Below are 19,764 nucleotides of genomic sequence, written 5' to 3' on the forward strand. Positions count from 1 at the left end.
CAGAAGGTGCAAATTGCAAAATGGATGTGATTTGCAGAGATTACTTTTTCAGCATGTTATGCTTTTGGTATAGTCTTGCACAGGACGTAGATATTTAAAATTTTGAAAATGATGTTTGATGGCTTAGCGTTAGGCACACTGTAAATCCTTGTCAAAAGAATTACAATCACAGATCAGGATGCCTTACACCTAGAGACTATCTCCATGGTTTCATATAACCTTTCGCTGTCAAGTGTGATTGATGAGCTAGGGGGGCCTGGTCTTTCTGTCTGCCTGTATTATCCCTCACTAAAAGACCTAAGACAAAGGTCATTGTGACTGTCAGCTTTGTATATATATTTACAAAACAACAAAAACTCTGAACAGCTGTCCGCAAGAGAGACTTTCTTCACAACATTTTCAATTAGATTCTGCATTTTTGTGCCATCTGGTTAAAATCCAGTTGCACAATTCCGTATTTAGCGTGCTACAAGAGTGAAAGACCGCATGAGGCCCACTTAGCCGTTCTGTTTACACTACAGTGGAGACAAAGCTTTTGGCCAAATGCTACCCTATCAGTTTACTGAAGGACTGTTTGGATGATAAATGTGCACTACAAGGGGTGGCATCCAGGGGTGTCATAGATCAAGAACAAGGAAGAAGTAAAGGGTACATCTATCATTTATGACAGCTGAATCTGTAAAATCTGTTTCAATAGAAAATATTGTACCAACTTAGTTAGAAATGAGTCTGACAGGACAAAACTTGTACAGAAGTAGTGTAGAATTGTGGTGGTCCCAAGCAGGTGCAGCCTACCAACACTGTGCAGGAACAGAAGGCTGAAACAGACAGTTTACTGTGGGATATTAGGAAGTGCTATATGTTTATAATAAAGCTGTTTAGGTAGCCAATCTGTGTGTGTGTGTGTATGTGTGTGTGTGTGAGTCACTGTATAGTTGAGTATGTTTATGTAGTTCAGCAGACATGAGTATGCATATGGGTGTTTTCAGATTCCTGGCTTTTCCAGTGGCTTGGCTTTGTGGAAGCGTGTGGATTCTGTGTCTGTGAGCTGACCACTACAAGAGCTCCGCAGCGGAAAGAAAGCTCTGTTACAGCTGGGAAAAGCCCTGTTTGAATAGAGGGATGAATGCAAGAGGCCTAAGCACTTTCTTGTTTCTCCTTTGCTTGCTCTCACCTAACATGCAAAACAAACACACACACACACACACACACACACACACACACACACACACACACACACACACACACACACACACACACACACACAGACAGATACAGTGGTTTTGCTACTTTATCATTTTATGTTACAAAGGGATTTTGGCAGTTTTGGTAGAAGCCTGAGCACTTGAGCTCAGACATGGTGGTTGTCAGCAGAGTTGGTCCATTACATGCTTGTGAAAACATTGGTAAGCTCACTAATGGAAACCTTGGAAAGTTACACCAAATAACAAGGCTGTGGTCTTTCTCTTTAACAGGGTTCAGAAAAAGGAAAACCCTCCTCGCACAGATCACAGGTTGTTAAAAACTCAGTGTAAGCCTCGTGGAGTTGCTGTGTGATTTTAATCACACTGAGATGTTAAGTTTGTTAGGTCTTAGTGCCGATTCACAGAGCACAGCACAAGTCCCAAGAGGTGTCCCACTGTGAGCTAACCTGACATATCAACTGGGCTGAGACCAGTACTTCCTGTCTTTGTGCCTTCTCACCATGGCCTCTCAGTGGGAGCACAAGAATTAAGTGAAGACAGTGAATACAGCAGGCGTTCTGGTTTTTCACAAGCACGAGTGTCGGGGGAGGTTAAGATGTGTAAAGGTACATAGGGTGTATTTAGCCTGTTTTTATCTAACCATTTCAGTTCTTCCCATTTTCCAGAGTTCCTCCAATGGCGTGAGACTGGGGACACCAAACAAGGCAACTATCACCATCCTGTCCAATGACAATGCCTTTGGAATCATTGCCTTCAACTCAGTAAGAAAACCCTTTTGCATTCACCTTGTCTTCATTTGCTCATTTACTTTGTGTCATTCATTGCAGCTCATCACTTCTAATTTCTAGCTGTGTCTAATTCAATCGACAGCACTTTGTCAGAGTTAGTCACATGGTATCATTGTGTAACTACCACCATTATCACCAAAACACACAATCTTTGTGGGCATAATAATAAAAGAAAGAACAATCACAAGGCCAAAACTGCAATTGCAATATGGATATTCAGTTGTGTTTGTGACCATATTTATGAAAATGGAGCCCACTGACGTTACAGGACAAAGTAAGGCTCTTCGGGTTGAGTAATTGGGAACTGCAGAGAGGGGCTCAATTATGCCAGTATCGTGGTTCTGGGAGAAGTGACCATCTAGTGGTAGTGGGTTTCCAGGGGTAATTAAAACCACAACACTCCCTGGATTAACCTATCAGTGGGAGTTTATAGCGTTTCTATGGTAGCTGTGGTATGTTGGGAACTGTTTGTCCTACAACCCCCAGATGGGCTCATATGCAGGATAAGGATTTGGCTTGCTTCAAATCAATAAAGGGCTCCTGGCCTCAGGGAGGATGTTTATGTTAATTGTGTTTTATGTACTAAATTAATTCCTGTTTTTTGTTTGTTTGTTTTTTTTGCTTTTTTTTTTGCATTCTTTTAAATTTCTTTGGTCATGAAAATTAGAACTTAAATTACAAATAAAAAGCAAAAGCAGATTTAATTTCAAATTTTCAAGCTTGATTATGACTTGCAAATACAGTGAGATTGAATGTGATTTTTGCCTCATTCCATGTAACTATAGAAGTAGGAGTACAGCTTTATCCCTGCTCTCACTTTCCTTTGTCTCTTTTTCAATTCAATTTATTTCATTCAGAGATTAGAAATAGCACTATTCACTTTTATCTAAATGATAAGTGTGTTTTAAATGTGTAGCAGTTCCAAAATTGATAACACTGAAATTCAGATGACTCAAATTAAATGAAATGTTGCTTTCAGTTGGCTGTACTTGATAAGGATCTGTCGGTAAGGAAACATTCATCTCACTTGTACTGTCCGGTTCAAAAATGACATTTTGCTTTGTTTCATAATTTGGTTGATTCTAATTACAAGTGAGAGACTGTGTTGAAACTGATTAAACTGACCTGACTGGGCTTCTGTTTGTGTGTTTTGTCTCTCTCACCCTCTTCATCTCAGACTGAAGAGATTGTAGTTGATGAACCCAGAAGAAGGAATCATTATGTGCCTCTCACCCTAATTAGAGAGAAGGGAACATATGGGACTGTGACTGTGAATTTTGAGGTGAGAGGGCAATGTACATAAAACCAGCAAGAGACTGTACTTGTAGTATGTTTATCCCACTGGCTAAAAATAGAGTTTGGAGAATTTAGATCCAGTCAGTAATGTGTAATTATTCGATTATGTGCAGTTTCATGATAAATAATTGCATTATTTATATGCAGTCTTTAAATGATAAATGAAAATCAACTTACAATACAGTACATGTGTGTGCCAAAGTATTAACTTCACTATGACTTCTCCTGATCAGATCTCTGAAGGTCCCAATCCTGCCATTGAGGATCTCAGTCCAGACAGAGGGAACATAACCATCCCTGTAGGACAGGCTGTAGTGCACTTCAGTATCCTCATCAAGGATGACCAGGTATTGAACAGGCTCTTCACTGCACCATTTAAACCACCTGCATGTCACATATATGGATTAGGTTGTTTCCACCTGTCTCTCCATAGACTTTGCCAATTTGATTATTTGGCTTGACAGAGCTTGGAAGGATAACATATTTGGGAAAAAGTAAAAAGATCAAAATTAAAGATCAAAATTTCAGAGTATATGAATATGAATGTGCTTCCCTTCTCTGTGGACCAGATTCCAGAGGATGATGAGGTGTTTTCAGTCAGGCTAACGGGTGTGGCGGGAGGAGCCCTCCTCAGGCCCAACGCCAGCAGTGTTCAGCTGAGAATCCGCCGTAATGACAGTCCACTGCGGTTCTCTCACTCTATCATGGCAGTACCAGAGTCTGCTGGAGTCATCGCCCTCAATGTGACCCGAGGTCGGCTAACTGAAGATGGGCCACTCATCGGCTCCGTTGACACTGAGGTTCCTTTCTATCAATCCAGTTATTTGTTTAGACCTTTGCCTGTTAAAAACATTGGGCACAATCTCTAATTATATATCTTCAGTACAGGAAGCATTAGACAAATGTATATAAAACACTGGGCAATACTGTCTTTAGGTCTCTGTAGATTACATGGTGGTGAGTAGTGAAGGACTGGGCAGCGCCACACCAGCTGTGGATTTCCTCGACCTGCAGCCAGTCAGAACAGTTACATTCCCTCCATTTGTCTACAAGACAAGCCTGCTGTTGAACATCATTGATGACATCGTGCCAGAAATTGCAGAATCCTTCCATCTGGTCCTGCTGGAAGAGACCATCCAAGGAGATGCTGTGCTAGTGTCACCTAATGCTGTGCTGGTGACCATCGAACCCAATGATAAGCCTTATGGTGTCCTGTCAATCAGCAGCAGTGCAGTCATTCAGCCAATCAGCATCAATGAAGATCTGACACAAAGGTGGATAACTTATGAGTAATGAGGAAACTGTAATGACATATACAGTATATACAAGTGGATGGATGCTATAATTTCTTTAACAGCTATTATGTAATGGATATACTTTCTAAAGTGCAAAGGTTGTATAATAAATAATAAAAAGAGAACTTATAGAGAAATTATATCCAAGATTGTCCCTCCCACAGATTTGATGGCATCATTATTGTAAGAAATGGAGGCAGCTATGGTGCCGTGTCCGCCAACTGGTCCATCAGTAGAAACTCCAGTGATCGCTCCCCAGTTTCAGATGACTTGGGGCCTGTGGAGGGGATAGTGAAATTTGCTGCTGGTCAGGTGACCACCGTGATTCCAATAAACATTGTGGCAGATGATCAGCCTGAAGAAGCAGAGGCCTTCGTCCTCAAACTGCTGCCTAATACTGTAACTGGAAATGCAGAGCTTGATGAACCCATGGAGGTTAGTGCAAAGGGGGTCTTTTATAAACCAGTATTCATTTATTTATTCATTCATTCATTTATTTATTTACTTATGGTTGCTCACTGTTGCCATAATGGTTGATGACAGAGAGACAAATGGCTGCACTTGTTAGGGAACATATCCTCCAGATGCGCGTCTGTTATGCATGTGTGTGTGTTTGTGTGTGACCTACTGTAAGCTACAGTGGCAAACTTGGCACATTTTGTAAAAGTCAACCTCTCTGTGTCACTTTGCTCTGTGGGTGTTCCCTTAATGTGGTTGAATCAAAACAAAGCGGAAACAGCAGGCACACTCTGTGTGTGGTGTCTGCGTGTTTTTTTTTAGAAAGCGTGGTTATAGCTTCCATCTTTGTCCAAGTCTCTTGGCTATGTGTGAAAGCAGTGGGCAGATCTAAGTCTTGTTTATGTTCAAGGCATGAGATGAGACGCAAACAAACTTTGCTTTGGTCACATACAAACACATACGCCAGAACAACATCTCAGGTTGGGTCTGTTTGCCATCTGTGCGGAGTGATTGAGCTGGCTGAGCAGAAATTCCCTGAAGAATTAATAAACACCTTTAACACTAGGACAAGTTAATCAATGTTGATTCCCATTAATGTTGCAAATGCAAAATCACACACACACACACACACACACACAAAAAGCATACACATTACACTGAGCTGTAAATCAGCTGTTTCGAACGTGCCAGGCAAAGCATCAGACAAGTGTAGGTTTCAGGGAAATGAATGGCTCTCAGTTAAAATGAAAACTACTTTAGCAGTTTTAGCAGAGTTAATTAAAGAGGATGCTTCTCTAAAGTTAGCTCAGGGCTCTGTTTTACTACTTAGTCTCACTTGTTTTCTTTCCTCTCTGTGTTCCTCACCTCTCCTTTCTTCTTCTTATGACCCAAGATACACTCTTAGTAACGCAAAAACAGGATACACATCAAAGTCCTCCAAAGTAATTGGTGGTAAATCTGAGCTTCATTGCAATTACCCCTCTCACAGCTTGAAGATCAGTCAGCTCCCTCCTCAAAGCACAGGAGACTGCACACGGCCCAGAGGCGCTCCCTCGTTGGCAGTGTAGCTAAGGCCAAGGTGTCAAACTTGTGAAATTACATCTCTTCCAAAGCAAAAAGTATATAATCAATTGTAGTCAATTTAAACATGAGCCTATTATAATGTTAATCATCATGAACTTAAATCCAGGTTTTAATTTTTTGGTGGAGCAGAATTATGGAAAACTCTACCTGTGATGTACTGTTTGTGTTCATAAAGTACAGTAAGAGGGCATTGTTAATCAACATAAATATAACCATTCCCAGTCCACATTTTCTGTGTCCTGCAAGATACCAAAAATATGTTTTTGATCATTCCCTTGTCAGTCAAAAGCAAACATACTCCTTTCTCTCCACTCTTTCCCCAGATGGTGTTCTACATCCAGGACAGCGATGATGTCTATGGGCTTTTTCGGTTCGATCCTGCAAAAGAGCAAAGCATCCAGAGCCAACCGGAGGGCCGTTTTCTCTCCCTAAATCTCCTGCGAGATGGTGGTACACTAGGTGATGTGTCTGTGACCCTCACCGCCCTCTACATTCCTGCAGGTCCAGTAGACCCAGGACGGGCCCGTGACCAGGTTCTGAATGTTAGCAGATCCATTAATGTGCTGTTTGCCCGAGAGCGGATGGTCCATGTCAGACTGCCAATCAGGAATGATGCTTTTTTGCAGAATGGAGCTCATTTCTTAATACAGGTATCAAGTTTTTTTCCCACTTTCGGTGACATTGTGATTTTTTTACATTGCAATTCAGGCAACATTTTGCTTGCATGTCCAAAAATGTGGTCTTTCTTTTTGTGTTTGCACTACTGGCCAAATCAGTGCTATCCAAAGTTTAAGTGCCTCATTTGCATGTGTGAATGGTTTGACACTGGCACTCAAATTTGGCATGTTGCTATGGGATTTGCCCAGCTCCCCAAACTAACATCACCTAGCCCCTAAAGCGAGCAGAAAAGTACAAGAAAAGCCTTCTTCAGAAATAAGCAGATGGCAAAGAAAGAGATGTATCTTTTATTTACCAATTACTATGGTAACATGCTGTATTTTTCAAAGCTTCCTCTTCTAAATATCTTTCCCCTAGTTCACCTGTTTGATTCTTATGTTAACGGAGTTATGTCTTCTGTTTCCCCTAGTTGAATACACTGGAACTGGTTGATATCAACCCCCCAATTCCTTCAAACAGCCCAAGGTTTGGGGGACCTCTAAACTTGACCTTAACCGTCACCCCTGACATTGCTAATGGGGAAATTGGCTTTACGAGTAACATCACAGTTGTGGTTTATGAACCAGAGGATAGCAATACCAGCACGGTAAGATATGACCCCTGTTTTCAGAAATAGTAAATACAAATAGTGTCAGATCTGTGATTTGCAGAGTTCAGTATTATGTAAAATTGCATATTACTTTAGTGAGGAAAGGGATTTAATAGAAATTATAAAACAACTCTTATTAGGGCCTTGAGTTACCTGAGAGCCTTCAATGTACCATGCTTTGTGTTCACATTATGTTGTCATCATTCAGTTGTCGTGAACCTTGATAAAAGTGTCTAATCACTGACTTTATAGCCACTACGCTGGTAGTCAGAAAACTCCCCTTGTCCTTGCCGAGTCTAATTTGTCTTTAGAAAGTGAGTACTCTATGTGTGCATATGTAAAGGAGTTTAATCCTAATGATGTTTGGTGCAGGTGAGCCTACCTCTGCGGCGTGATGGGACAGATGGTCAGGCTGAAGTGTTCTGGAGTCTTCGGCCAATCGGAGCCAGTCGTGAAGATGTAACTGCCAATGACCTGCAGCCTCAAAATGGCTCTGTTGTCTTCCTCTCTGGGCAGAGTGATGCCTCCATCAACCTCACTATCATGGCTGACAATATCCCAGAAGTAAACGAGACCTTACTGCTCACTCTGGATAGGTAGGCTTATTGAACTCCAACAAAAGTCATAGTTTACCAACATAATAAGTGTTCATTTTTTTCCCCTTATGTTCTGCCCATAATATGAATGTAACACAATAACTTTTTGGGGTTCAGAGTGTGAAACTGATGCCATGAAATGTTTTAGAGCCAACTTATACATCACATGAGTCCGGTGAGATGTGAAACACAGAGTGGATGTTGTCTCATCCCACCTCTCTTTAACTTTTCTGGAGATATGTGTGTGTTTGTGGTAGCAGTTAGGGTGGTGGGTTCATTTGTTAATCTTATGTTCTGATGAGAACGGCATCTCCCTCTCCCTCCCACTCCTTCCCTGCAGGGTGGAGACTGCACGCTTTATAGTGTACTTTGGGTAAGTGGAGAGTGGGTTGAATCTGGACCTTTTGTATGGCGTGAATCAGGACTCTGTTTTTCAGAGAAGGGCCTACTTCAGGGTTTCTGGGGTCTGTGGTTGATGTGGAGATGAGGGGGATTGCGATGGGGTGGGGGATTCTGTGATGGTGTGAAAAAAGAGAATCCAAAAGAGGGTGGGTGTTGGGAGTAAATAGAATCTTCTTTCTGTGTTTTGCTCTAATTTAACCAGGCTTAATTGTGTAGCCTTTTAAAGATGTCAGTGTTTGTATGCATGCAGCGCCTTGGCTGTGAGTGGTTGTATGGAGAGCTTCATTCTCTGACTTCTTTGTCTCTAATTTACCCATCATGTGGTGCTTGCTTGGTTCCAATTTTCTCAGCTTACACACACATACACACACCCCCGTGGAGCAATAAAGATGCAGGCACGCTGTTGATTGACATTGTTATTAAAAGTGGCCTAAACAGCAGGAGTTCAAGATATGGAGTCAGTTTTGAATGAGCATCACACAATGCAAGGAATGCATTGGGAAGTTTAATTTAAAGTTGAGTTGTTTTGTGATATATTATCACGGACGTTGTAGAAACTCACAACTCTTAAAAAAAAGCAGAAGTCTAAGTAACGTCTATGTCATCTGCTGCACATGTGCTGAAGGTGACATTTATCTGCTTTGTATGCTGACACCCAAAGTATCTCAACAATTCCTCAAATATTTCACAAAACAAAATCTCATACACTACATTTTATGCTATTTTTTAGTCATAGTCCCTTGTTGTCATGATCTAATACTGTGTATATGTTTGTTTGTGCATGTGTGTGTATGTGCCTCAGGAGTAATGTTGAGAATCAGATCCTGAAAGCTGGCTTCACCAGCAGAGAGATTGTCATTATGGAGAACGATGACCCTGGGGGAGTCTTTGAGTTCTCCACCTTCTCCAGAGGTCCATGGGTCATCAATGTAAGTAGAGATTTGTAAACTGAAAATTAATTTATGTAGTTAAAATATTTAACCAGCTCCAATGCAAAGTGATAATTATGTACATATAACCTGAAATATTGTTATTGTAATTTTTATTTGCTGTCTCTCTGGTCACATAACATTTGAACATTTTAAACCTAGGAGGGTGAGGCTGTGGAGCTGCACGTGGTCAGAGCCCAGGGACAGCTGTTGAAACAGCTCGTACGATATGCTGTCATGCCTTCAGGCAACACTGAATTCTATGGCGCCACAGGCATCTTGGAGTTTAAACCAGGAGAGAGAGAGGTGGTGGTGGCACTAGTGGCAAGGCCTGATGGCGTGCCTGAGGTAAGAACATAGTTAATGCAATGTTGACCTAATGTGGTTAAATAATATCAGTTTACCTCACTACAAAATGAAGTTCTTCTGGTCTTTTAGTTTAGATTTCATGTATTTCACATTTAATATTTCCTACATCATATAGCAGAATGTCAACATTATGCTTTAAACCTGTTTTTGCTACATAAAAACTGTGTGTGTGTGTGTGTGTGTGTGTTTGTGTGTGTGTGTGTGCATACAGCTGGACGAGACTTTTTCTGTGGTGCTTAGTAGCCACAGCACTCCACCCAGTCGCCTAGGCAACCACAGGGAGGTCAACATCACAGTGCGGAAGAATGACGACCCCTTTGGGGTCATTGAGTTCATCCAATCAGGACTGACAGTGGCCATCAATGAGAGCAAAGGGGACGAGATGCATCAGGGTACTTTGAAGTAGCAGTCCTTTAGATAATAATGATACTTTTCCAAATCATGTGGTATCACATGGACCTAATTGGAGTGAATTACAGAACATTTGTATGCATGTGCGATGAGCTGGACTTTGATAAAAGTTTGTATTTTATTTGCTAGGTAATTAAAACATGAGCAGAGAGTTGTCTATATTATGTTTGTGTAATGCATAAATATTTGTACATGAGCTATACAGCTAAAAACTGTAGAAAGTGTAGTTGGAAACAGAAAAACAGATTGTTATTGCATTCAATGCTTCTGCTGGAGGCAAAATGTCAAGAGAAAATTGCATACACGAAGGTAAATGACTTTTAAGGAAGGTTCAGAATCCAAATAGATAATCTGTGTCTATTCTGATTCTCCTTCAGCTCTGTACCCTGTAGTGAGGAACAGGGGTCACTTCGGAGAGGTGTCTGTTTCATGGGTCTTGGACCCAGCCCTGTCTGGAGATGTTAGCCCCGTTCAGGGAAACATCACCTTCGAGGAGGGGGAGTACCTGAAAAACCTTACTGTGTTCTCTGTACCTGATGAGGTAAACATAAAGACAAATTTCTGGCTAGGAAGCACATTGTTTTTTTAATGCATGCATTCACATTTAAATTAGATTTCCTTGTTTGAATTTTAATTTATTATTTTTTTAAGATTCCAGAGGACATGGAGAATTTTACCATCACACTGTTAAATGCTACAGGTGGAGCAAGACTGGGAAACCTACTCAATGCCAATTTACAGATTAATAAGAATGATGACCCCATTTACTTTTCTGGTAATGATTTTACTACATATGAAGGATCGCCGGAAAGATTGCAATAATATATTAGTATATTATAGCTGCAGCCATTCACTTGTCTTCCCTGTTTCTTCCCATCTCACTCTCAACTCAGAACCTGTTGTTGTGCGGCTTCAGGAAGGGGGGGTGGCCAACTTCACTGTTCTGAGGGCAGGGCGGGCAGACTATGTTGCCACAGTGATGTACCGAGTGGAGTACGGTGACGCGTCACCAGGTGACCTTACCGTGCTGAGTAATGTCACGTTGCTTGTGTATGACGTGGGTGAATGGATAAAGAGCATCTCTGTGGCTGTGGAGGATGACAGCACACCGGAGACTGATGAGCCCTTCCACATTGTTCTCTACAATGCTACTGGTGAGTATGGGCTTCTTTTTGAACAAGTGATTAGCACAGGAGTGTACTGCGTATTATAAGGATACTTTAGTGAATCAAAGCTTTTGTCAGGTTACATTGTGGATATGTCATGTCTTCATGTATGTTGGTCCCTTAAGGTTATGAAAACAATGTAATGTGCATTCTCCATGAGGTCTAAAACAGGTGAAAGCCAGCTGCTTTTCTCATTTTCCAATGTAAATCATAATAGAAGAACCAGGCAAACACACCTCATCCCTAAATAACATCTACCCCTTCTCCCCTGTTTTTGCCAGTGGTATATGCAGAGAAAGGAATAGCTGAGTTATTTAGCATTATCTGTGGTAACACTGAAAGCTCTCCTAATCCCAGCATTGTGTGTCAGGGATGGGAATGAAAGGCTGCTGGGCCTCAACGGGACCTTAATTACCAGACTCCAGACTTTGTAAGACACAAAGACCGGCCACTCCACTGGCCTCTCTCTGTTTACTGATTGACATGGAGTAGAGTTGAGTAAGGGTTAGCCTCTGGTTTATGCCAGGGGATTGTCCTTTATATAGGGATTGTGTTAAAAGTCAATAACCCTCATGTTAGGAGTCAATCAAACGAATGCTGGGATCCCGACACCCCTTACCTTGCCTGTGTAATTATGAGCACATTTGCATGCTTATTACAGTGTACTTGTAGTCTGGAAACTTGAAGTATGTGTTTGTTTGAGGTTATTGCAGTTATATGGTTGCTATTTCAGCTAAACATTCCCCTGTAGTTCTTATTTATTACCCATTTTCTGTAAAATATAAATGTTGTTGTTTATTGAGGCTCTGTTCTCAGCTTTGTTTGCTTGAACTCCTTTGCTGAGAGAATCCTTTATTTTTGGACTCTCGTTTTTTTCCTAAATAAGAAACCCTTTCCTTCTGGGGTTGGTTGCCATAGTTATGGTGTGCTATGTCAATGAGACAGCCTTATTTAGCATTACAATAACAATATGGCTAGTGCAATTCATGTCAGTCAGTCAGTCAGTCTCTATCTATCTATATATCTATGTTTGTCTTCACAGGTGATGCTGTTGTGTATGGAGCACACACAGCTACTGTGGTAATTGAGGCCAATGATGATGCCAATGGGATTTTCTCCCTGGAACCCACAGAGAAACCTGTCGAAGAGGGCAAGACCAACAATTTTTAGTAAGGAACAGGTCCTCAAGTCATGTTTGTTTCTGAAGTAGTTATATATTGATGCTTTTCATGCTCATTTACAGTTTATCTGAAGAATCATTTCAAATTAAAAGCTGTTTTCGACCTCTATGCATGGACCGTGCACACATTAACTTTGTTTTTCCAAAATGTTACACATTTTAGAGATGTAAAGTTTTCACCTGTATTCTATTTGTGAAATTATTACTCTTTTCTTTCTCAGTGTTTTGCGTGCAAGGGGCCATTTTGGTAATGTCACAGTCTTCTGGCAGCTGTTTGCCAATGACTCAGAGACTCCTCTAGAAGAAAACCAGGAGTTTACCAACACATCTGGCTTCATCAAATTCACTACAGGAGAAGAGACCAAGCCGATTGTTCTGGAGGCCATCTCAGATAAGCTTCCAGAGTTCAATGAGTTCTTCATCCTCAGGCTGGTTAATATCTCAGGTGAGGTCAAGATAAAAGTGATACATTTGTCAGGCACTGAGATTAAATTTACCATGAAACATACTTAGAGTTATCAGCTCAGACTTGTGATATTTAGATTCCAAAAATGATGAGGGTGAATGTCATTTATAATTGTGTTTTGAAAACCCTTCAGCTCTTGCCTATAATTTCTTTAAGGTGGTTACCCGGGGGAAGGTGGACAACTGGCTGAGACTTCACTGAATGCCTCGGTTTTCATCCCTTTCAATGACGACCCATTTGGCGTGTTTGCCATATCTGACAGTAACCTGGACCAAGAAGTAGCCGAAGATGTACTCTCAGTCGATGATATGGCTGATGTCACTTCCTTCACCATCCTCCGACAGCAGGGTACTTTTGGTGACGTGAGGGTTGCCTGGGAGATCGTTTCTGGCCGCTTCCCAGAGGGCCTTCCTCTGATGGATGACCTGCTCCTTCTAGCTTCCTTCCCAGATGAGGTTGAGCTCAGGCCTCATGCCAGGAGACACCACTCAGCCACAGACACGTGGTTTTTCTCTGGGCTCCAAGGAGCTTATGGGACCATCTCGCCTGAAGATGGGCCTGCTGCTGTCAGCAACTTCACCTTCTCTGCTTGGCTAGTGCCCAGACCAGACACGGATGGCTTCATAGTCTCCAAAGGAACCAGGAATGGGACCTTGTATTATGGAGTAAAGGTCCACACTAATGAGTCTCATGTCACAGTGATGCTGTACTATACAGTAATAGGATCAAACAATACTCAGGTGGCCGGGGCCAGTGCTGAGAAGTTTGTAGAGGATAATACATGGTTACATGTCATCATTACTGTTGATGATGGGATTATTGAGTTCTCCTTGGATGGGATCCCTATTCCTGGTGGGCTGAGGAGCATCAAAGGAGAGGGCATCAGTGATGGTAAGTTGCTTAGTTAAAGCTTTATTACAGTAAACATAGCATAGTGTCAAAGGAGAGGATGTTGATCAGATAAAGAGTACATGATAGTGCCTGTGTTTAGCATATGCTGTGGTGTTTTTTGAGCATGTTCCTGGTGACATTTTGGTTTTACAAAAATGTGACATCGATTTGACATCAAAATTTGGCCTTTTTGCACCACTGTTAGTGGTCTCGTGTTGCTTTGAAAACTCAATTTCAAATCATGCAGAAATAAAATAATTGTTGGAATTTGAAGTTCAGACTTTTTGTTTACTGCTGTCATAACACCATGGTCATTGTCAAAGAGGCACAAACACCATGGTCAGCTCATTTTAGTGATGACGTCACTGACAGCCCACGTGTGACTTTGTGCATTTGCTTGTGTGTGTTTATGTGTGAATGTGTGACTGTCTGGGAAGGGGACTTCAAATTTGTTTCTCATTGTTCACATATGGAAGGACAACAAGACTGAACTTGTTACATACATATGGATGCATGCACATCCTCTCTCTCTCTTACACACACACACACACACATACACACACACACACACACACACACACACACACACACACACACACACACACACACACTCACACACACACACTAATGCACATTCACACAGACACACATGCCACTGCTTCAGTCGCCTCATTGTTTAGGACTAGTGGGACTCTGCAATGCTTGAGTGACCACTTAGCCTCAGCACTGCTGGATATTGCTACTGCTAAAGGGAATCAGTCGGCATCTTCTTTTCTTCCTATTCTCTCTGATTAGTGGAGACAATAGTGGTAGCCTGTATTGCACCAAATTCTCCCATAGAGGAAATATCTTGATGGCTCTGTGGCTAACTTCAATCAAAGTAGACATATACATAATCATCAATAATGTCATGTGTTATTGTCTGCTACTAGTAACTCATCCCACAGATTGATTGCTTTGTGTCAGGGCTTTATGTTTGCTCATTGTGGCTGATTTCCTTCATTTGTCCCGTTTTGTATAAGAAGATGAAGGAGTAGACATGAGAGGTGTAAGCATATAAATGAGTAATGAGAAAGAACTGGACCAACGCCTTTGGTGGCCTTAATCAAGACTCTGTTTGTGATCCCAATATACTCCGACCATAACAACTAAATCAGTTCCAGCATTAACGATAAAATGACTATATGACCCTCATTATTATAATGATACAGATAGCCTTCTGGGGCAATAAAGTCTCAGTAATCAGTGTGAAAATTATGCAGTTTAAATTCACTTGTTATGATTTCACTAAACCTTAAGCCAACTTCAAGAGTCATGAATAAATGTGAAATTAGTTGACTAAGGAATTATTAAATCACTTGTAGCTATTGTCATTTTAAGAAAAACTACAAATGGGCACCATTGTAACAGGAACTGTTTCTTTCTCATTTTCTGTGATCTACTGTTCACCTGCTTGTGAAGGTACAAATTGTTAAATATTATATATGATATCTAGATGTGTGTGTGTGTTTGCTTGTGTTTGTATGTGAATCTTCCAGGAGAAATTACACACATGCAAAAATCACATGCACACAACACAAAAATCAGGTTATTGTAATCACATTGTTGCCATACAATTTATTAACTGAAATGTCAAATGTTTCCTGTGTTTTAAAAGTCATACCTGTCATATCATCATACACATTCTTCTTCAGACAATAATTGTTTTTTTTGTATTTGTGACTTCTACCCCAGGACCTGCATCACTGTTTATTGGGTCAGATCCTCAGGGTGAACAGCGCTACACAGGTCTACTTCAGGATGTTCGCTTATACCATGTTAAGCTGAACCGCGGCCAGATCCATGAGCTTCACACCCAGCCTGCTAAGACAGACCTGCGTAACATCTCAGGTTACCTACGGTACCGGCAAGAAGAGAGGCAGAAGTCGTTTGTGGTGGAAGTCAGGGATGATAATGAGGAAGAGGGTGAGGAGGTGTTCTATCTACAGTTGGTGGCAGTGCGTGGGGGAGCCCGCCTCCCCCTTCCCAGACCCACAGCCATTTTGCGAGTCATGAAGAGTGACAACGCCAATGGGCTTTTTGGATTCACCGGTGCCTGCATACCTGATGTAAGTTTAGCCGGTGGCGTAGCTAAGTATTTCTATAAGCATCTCACAAACACTGCAGTTAGGACAGTAACATTCCTAATATAAGACAGACTGTCAATCAAGAATAGGTTATTTAATTAGCCTGAATAAGTCAGAATTTACATGATCACTATTGTCATCATTCAGTTGTGTCATAGAAACACATGTAATGTAAACCCATTGGTTTGTCAGTCCCTGTCCTGCTGCATATTTCATCAGTCTTCATGGCTGGCTGCAGGGAGAGCATGCTCTCTGTTTTTAGTGGGATTGGATGTGTGGGCTCTCATGTTGGCCCCTCTCAGGTAGAGCGACAGCTGGCGAGGCTGCAGCAGGTCTGCCAGTCAGGGCATACCTGTAGAAGTGGATCAGGAGTTCCAGCACTGGAAATGGGAGATCTTGTTCCTTGTGTCTCTCAGCACAACAGGTGGCAGAGCTGTGGATGACATTCCATCAGAACTAGAGAATCGTCTTTATATCCTAGACCCTATGGGGATAACAAGACACAGAGGCATGTGGGCTATCAGGTGCTCCCTTACTAAATCACATTACTCCTGTGCTTGAATTAGACTGGGCCATTAACATTGTTGGTAAGAGTATCGCATTTAAGCATAACGAACTGCAGTAAGTGATTACAGTTTGATGCCTTCAGTATTGATCACTTCCTCCATTAGTTTTGAAGTAATTAACATTTTTATTTCCATGTTTTTCCTCATAGACTACTGAAGAGGGCTCCACTATCTCTTGTGTGATTGAGCGTATGCGGGGATCTCTGGACCATGTTTATGTCAACTACACTGTTACCGAATTGGATAGCTTGAACAGTGAGGCACCAGCCCATCAGGATTTTGTCAATGCCACTGGAGCTGTGCTTTTCATGCCCGGGCAGCGTTCTGAGGTGTGTGTACTGTGTGAGAGTGACTCAGTGGTTGGAACTGTATTAATGCGGCCTTATGTGAGCCTGGAAAAGCCCCTCTGAGTTTATCCAGGCTGACAGAGCGCAGTCACTCACTGACTAATAACAAGTGTTATTTCAGGCTTGAAACAGAGATTTTAATCTCAATGAGACTTTTTACCTGGTTAAATTAAGGATTTAATAATAATAATAATAATAATGTGCCTAGTCTGCACTGTATTTACACATTGGCATATTGATGTCAAAGAAACACAATATGTCCAGTTTACCAGCACTGTTTTACATTCACCCAATTGCAGTGTTTCTTGATAACCAGCCCCACCTAGTGGTTGGTTGTCTGTAAATTTACTGACGACTCAACAAGTGTCAGCTGATGATTAAGCTTATACTTTACGCCTGTGTCACACAACACAGGCATGGTCTGAAATATAGACTTGTTTAAAGGGTACAGTATGCACATTTTTCTGTTAGGTACTGAACCTGTTGGTGTTGGATGATAACCTCCCAGAGCTGGCAGAGTCCTTTCAGATCACATTGGTGTCAGCAGAGTCCGGTGATGGGAAGCCAGGCTCCACACCCACCAGTGGTGCAAGCATCGACCCAAATAACTCTGTTAACACTGTCACCGTCACAGCCAGTGACCATCCCTACGGTATTCACTCACATTTCCAAATACTAGTGCCGTTGTACTTTCAGTGTTGCTATTTATCTGTATTATGTAAGATTACATAAGAATATGTTGTTTTTACTGCCTTATTGGGTCATCTCTATTTAAGCACATTTTTCTCTCTCCTTCTCCCTCTTATGTGGATGATTCTTCTCCCACTCATCGTCCTACTTCAATCACACCTGTTCTCTCATTACATTCTCATTAAATTCTCCTTTCTTCTAACCATCACTATAACACACGAACACGCACATACACACACTCTTCCCTGACCCAGGCCTGCTGCAGTTTCAGCCCAGCCCTCCAGGAGAGGGGTTGATTTCTCCAGCGTTAGAACCTGCCCACATCACAATTAACGAGGAAGATGGACAAATCCGTCTGCCGGTGGCCAGGGCCCAAGGCCTTTTGGGAAGGGTTATGGTGGGATACAGGACAACCCCCTTCACAGCATCCAGCCCTGAAGACTATGAGGTTAGTTTCCACTAGAATCTTTGATCTTATTCATGCATACACACTGATGATGTATCAATAAACTAATAAGCAGATCTAAAAAATATGTTTTGCCTGTTTCCCTAGTTTCCTCTTTCTCTATATTCCACCAACAGGACTCAGATGGCATGCTGGACTTTCTTCCAGGGGAGAGGTTAAAGTTCATCACTGTGACCATCATAGACAATTCTGTCCCTGAGCTGGACAAGATTTTTAGAGTTGAGCTCTTCAATGCTGATGGAGGAGGTGAGAAATTTGAAATCATGACAGTAAAAATCAAGATTCTTTTTTCATTAGTTTTTTTAATTCAGTTAATTTCAATTAGAAACCTGTCTTCACCGATCTTAATTAGAGCTGAACTGACCCTGTATTCTACCCTACTGTGTTTTTGTGTTCTGTGTGCTGTGTTCCTGTGTGCTTACCCACACATTCCTGCTACCTGCCTACCCTCCCTCCCATTTGCCCTTCAATCGCTGCTTCTCTGGTGTGATTCTATCCTGGTGTGACTCTTGTTTGACCCTCGTGTGTGATCCATCAGTGGATCAGTTTCTGCATAGTGAAGGAAGTGGTAGTGGGGAGAGTGACTCTGACTTCCTCATTCCATCCTATCACCATCATGGTAAGTAGCCCCCTCCCTTACTCCCCAAACTGCTTCTTATCTCCATTTCTTCAACCCCCGACTGACATAATTTCTCACTCCCTAAGGATGCATATCTCAAAGTCAAGTTCTATTAGGCATAAAATGACATGTTGCTGCTGCTGATAAGCAATATTTTGATATGATTTTTAATATCTTCTCTGCATTTTCTGTCCCCCAAAATTGCAAGTACATTTTTTTTGGCTGGTTTGACATAACCGTGTCATCAAGGTTTGGCACATAAAAGCTAGGAAGCTCTCCTCTGAAACCTATATTACTGAAATTCCTGGGTGAAGAGGGCTGTTGATCTAATTCAGATATGAATTTTCTTAGACATAGTACAAATCATCCTAAACAATTGATCACTTAATAACTTTCAGCTCTGTCTTTAGAGCATATAAACAAGCACACAGCTGGAGGTGTGTGGGTGTGCATGCATGTAGTGTTTAATTGTGTGTGGTATTTACATTGCACTATGACCCCTGTGAGAAGTACCCTAGGAGAGGGATGTGGGAAAAGCAAATAGCCTTTCACAGTAGTGGGGCTGACATCAAGTGTCACAGGCCCCAGTGTTTTGTTTGGGCTGCTGTCGCTTCTTCTAAAATAACCTCCACACACTGTTTGAAACTGCCATTTCAGTCTTGTCATTTCAGTCTAACATCACTTTATTTAGTGGAAAGAAGGTGTGTATTGTTATTGGGCTAATCCTATCAAAGGCACTGGCTTGAATGATTAAACAATGGTCACATTTCCATTCCCTCTGCTCTCAGCTTGGGTATTTCTCATTTACTCTGAAATGATACTCTTAAAAATACAACTAAATGCATCACTAAAAAGTTACATGTCTGGTATCTTGTGTGTAGCCAGCTTGGGAGTTGCATCCCGCATCACAGTGACCATCGCTGCTTCAGATGATGCCCATGGAGTTTTTCAGTTTAGTCCTGAATCGCTGTATGTAAACGGGACAGAACCTGAGGATGGACGCAGCTCTGTGGTCCTGCAGGTCAGTGTGATACACAGTTTAAAAATTAAGCTATGCCCATTGGAGGCTCAAGGAGATAGATGTTTCTTTGTTTTTGCATTAGCAAGTGAAGATGTTCATACTGCTCTTAGAAATCATGTATGGCCA

At 41.6% G+C, this 19,764-nt stretch overlaps 1 protein-coding gene across 2 annotated transcripts in view; it reads left to right on the plus strand.

The window, feature by feature from the left end:
• adgrv1 (adhesion G protein-coupled receptor V1) overlaps positions 1-19,764 on the plus strand; it is a 108,582-nt gene that overhangs the window by 13,915 nt on the left and 74,903 nt on the right. For both annotated transcript variants that reach the window (XM_071482616.1, XM_071482617.1), the window contains exons 4-28: positions 1,871-1,966; positions 3,171-3,275; positions 3,523-3,636; positions 3,859-4,089; positions 4,226-4,563; positions 4,749-5,019; positions 6,450-6,776; positions 7,214-7,390; positions 7,766-7,989; positions 9,194-9,320; positions 9,483-9,668; positions 9,901-10,081; positions 10,478-10,641; positions 10,752-10,875; positions 10,994-11,254; positions 12,309-12,435; positions 12,668-12,891; positions 13,069-13,803; positions 15,538-15,911; positions 16,645-16,824; positions 17,314-17,494; positions 17,787-17,980; positions 18,115-18,244; positions 18,537-18,617; positions 19,499-19,638. In XM_071482616.1, coding sequence (XP_071338717.1) covers positions 1,871-1,966; positions 3,171-3,275; positions 3,523-3,636; positions 3,859-4,089; positions 4,226-4,563; positions 4,749-5,019; positions 6,450-6,776; positions 7,214-7,390; positions 7,766-7,989; positions 9,194-9,320; positions 9,483-9,668; positions 9,901-10,081; positions 10,478-10,641; positions 10,752-10,875; positions 10,994-11,254; positions 12,309-12,435; positions 12,668-12,891; positions 13,069-13,803; positions 15,538-15,911; positions 16,645-16,824; positions 17,314-17,494; positions 17,787-17,980; positions 18,115-18,244; positions 18,537-18,617; positions 19,499-19,638 — 5,292 coding nt within the window. The remainder of the gene's footprint in view (positions 1-1,870; positions 1,967-3,170; positions 3,276-3,522; positions 3,637-3,858; positions 4,090-4,225; positions 4,564-4,748; positions 5,020-6,449; positions 6,777-7,213; positions 7,391-7,765; positions 7,990-9,193; positions 9,321-9,482; positions 9,669-9,900; positions 10,082-10,477; positions 10,642-10,751; positions 10,876-10,993; positions 11,255-12,308; positions 12,436-12,667; positions 12,892-13,068; positions 13,804-15,537; positions 15,912-16,644; positions 16,825-17,313; positions 17,495-17,786; positions 17,981-18,114; positions 18,245-18,536; positions 18,618-19,498; positions 19,639-19,764) is intronic.

This window comes from Trachinotus anak, unplaced genomic scaffold (genome assembly GCF_046630095.1).
Source record: "Trachinotus anak isolate AG129_WGS33_773 ecotype Australia unplaced genomic scaffold, CSIRO_AGI_Tana_v1 ptg000008l, whole genome shotgun sequence".
Lineage (NCBI taxonomy): Eukaryota > Metazoa > Chordata > Actinopteri > Carangiformes > Carangidae > Trachinotus > Trachinotus anak.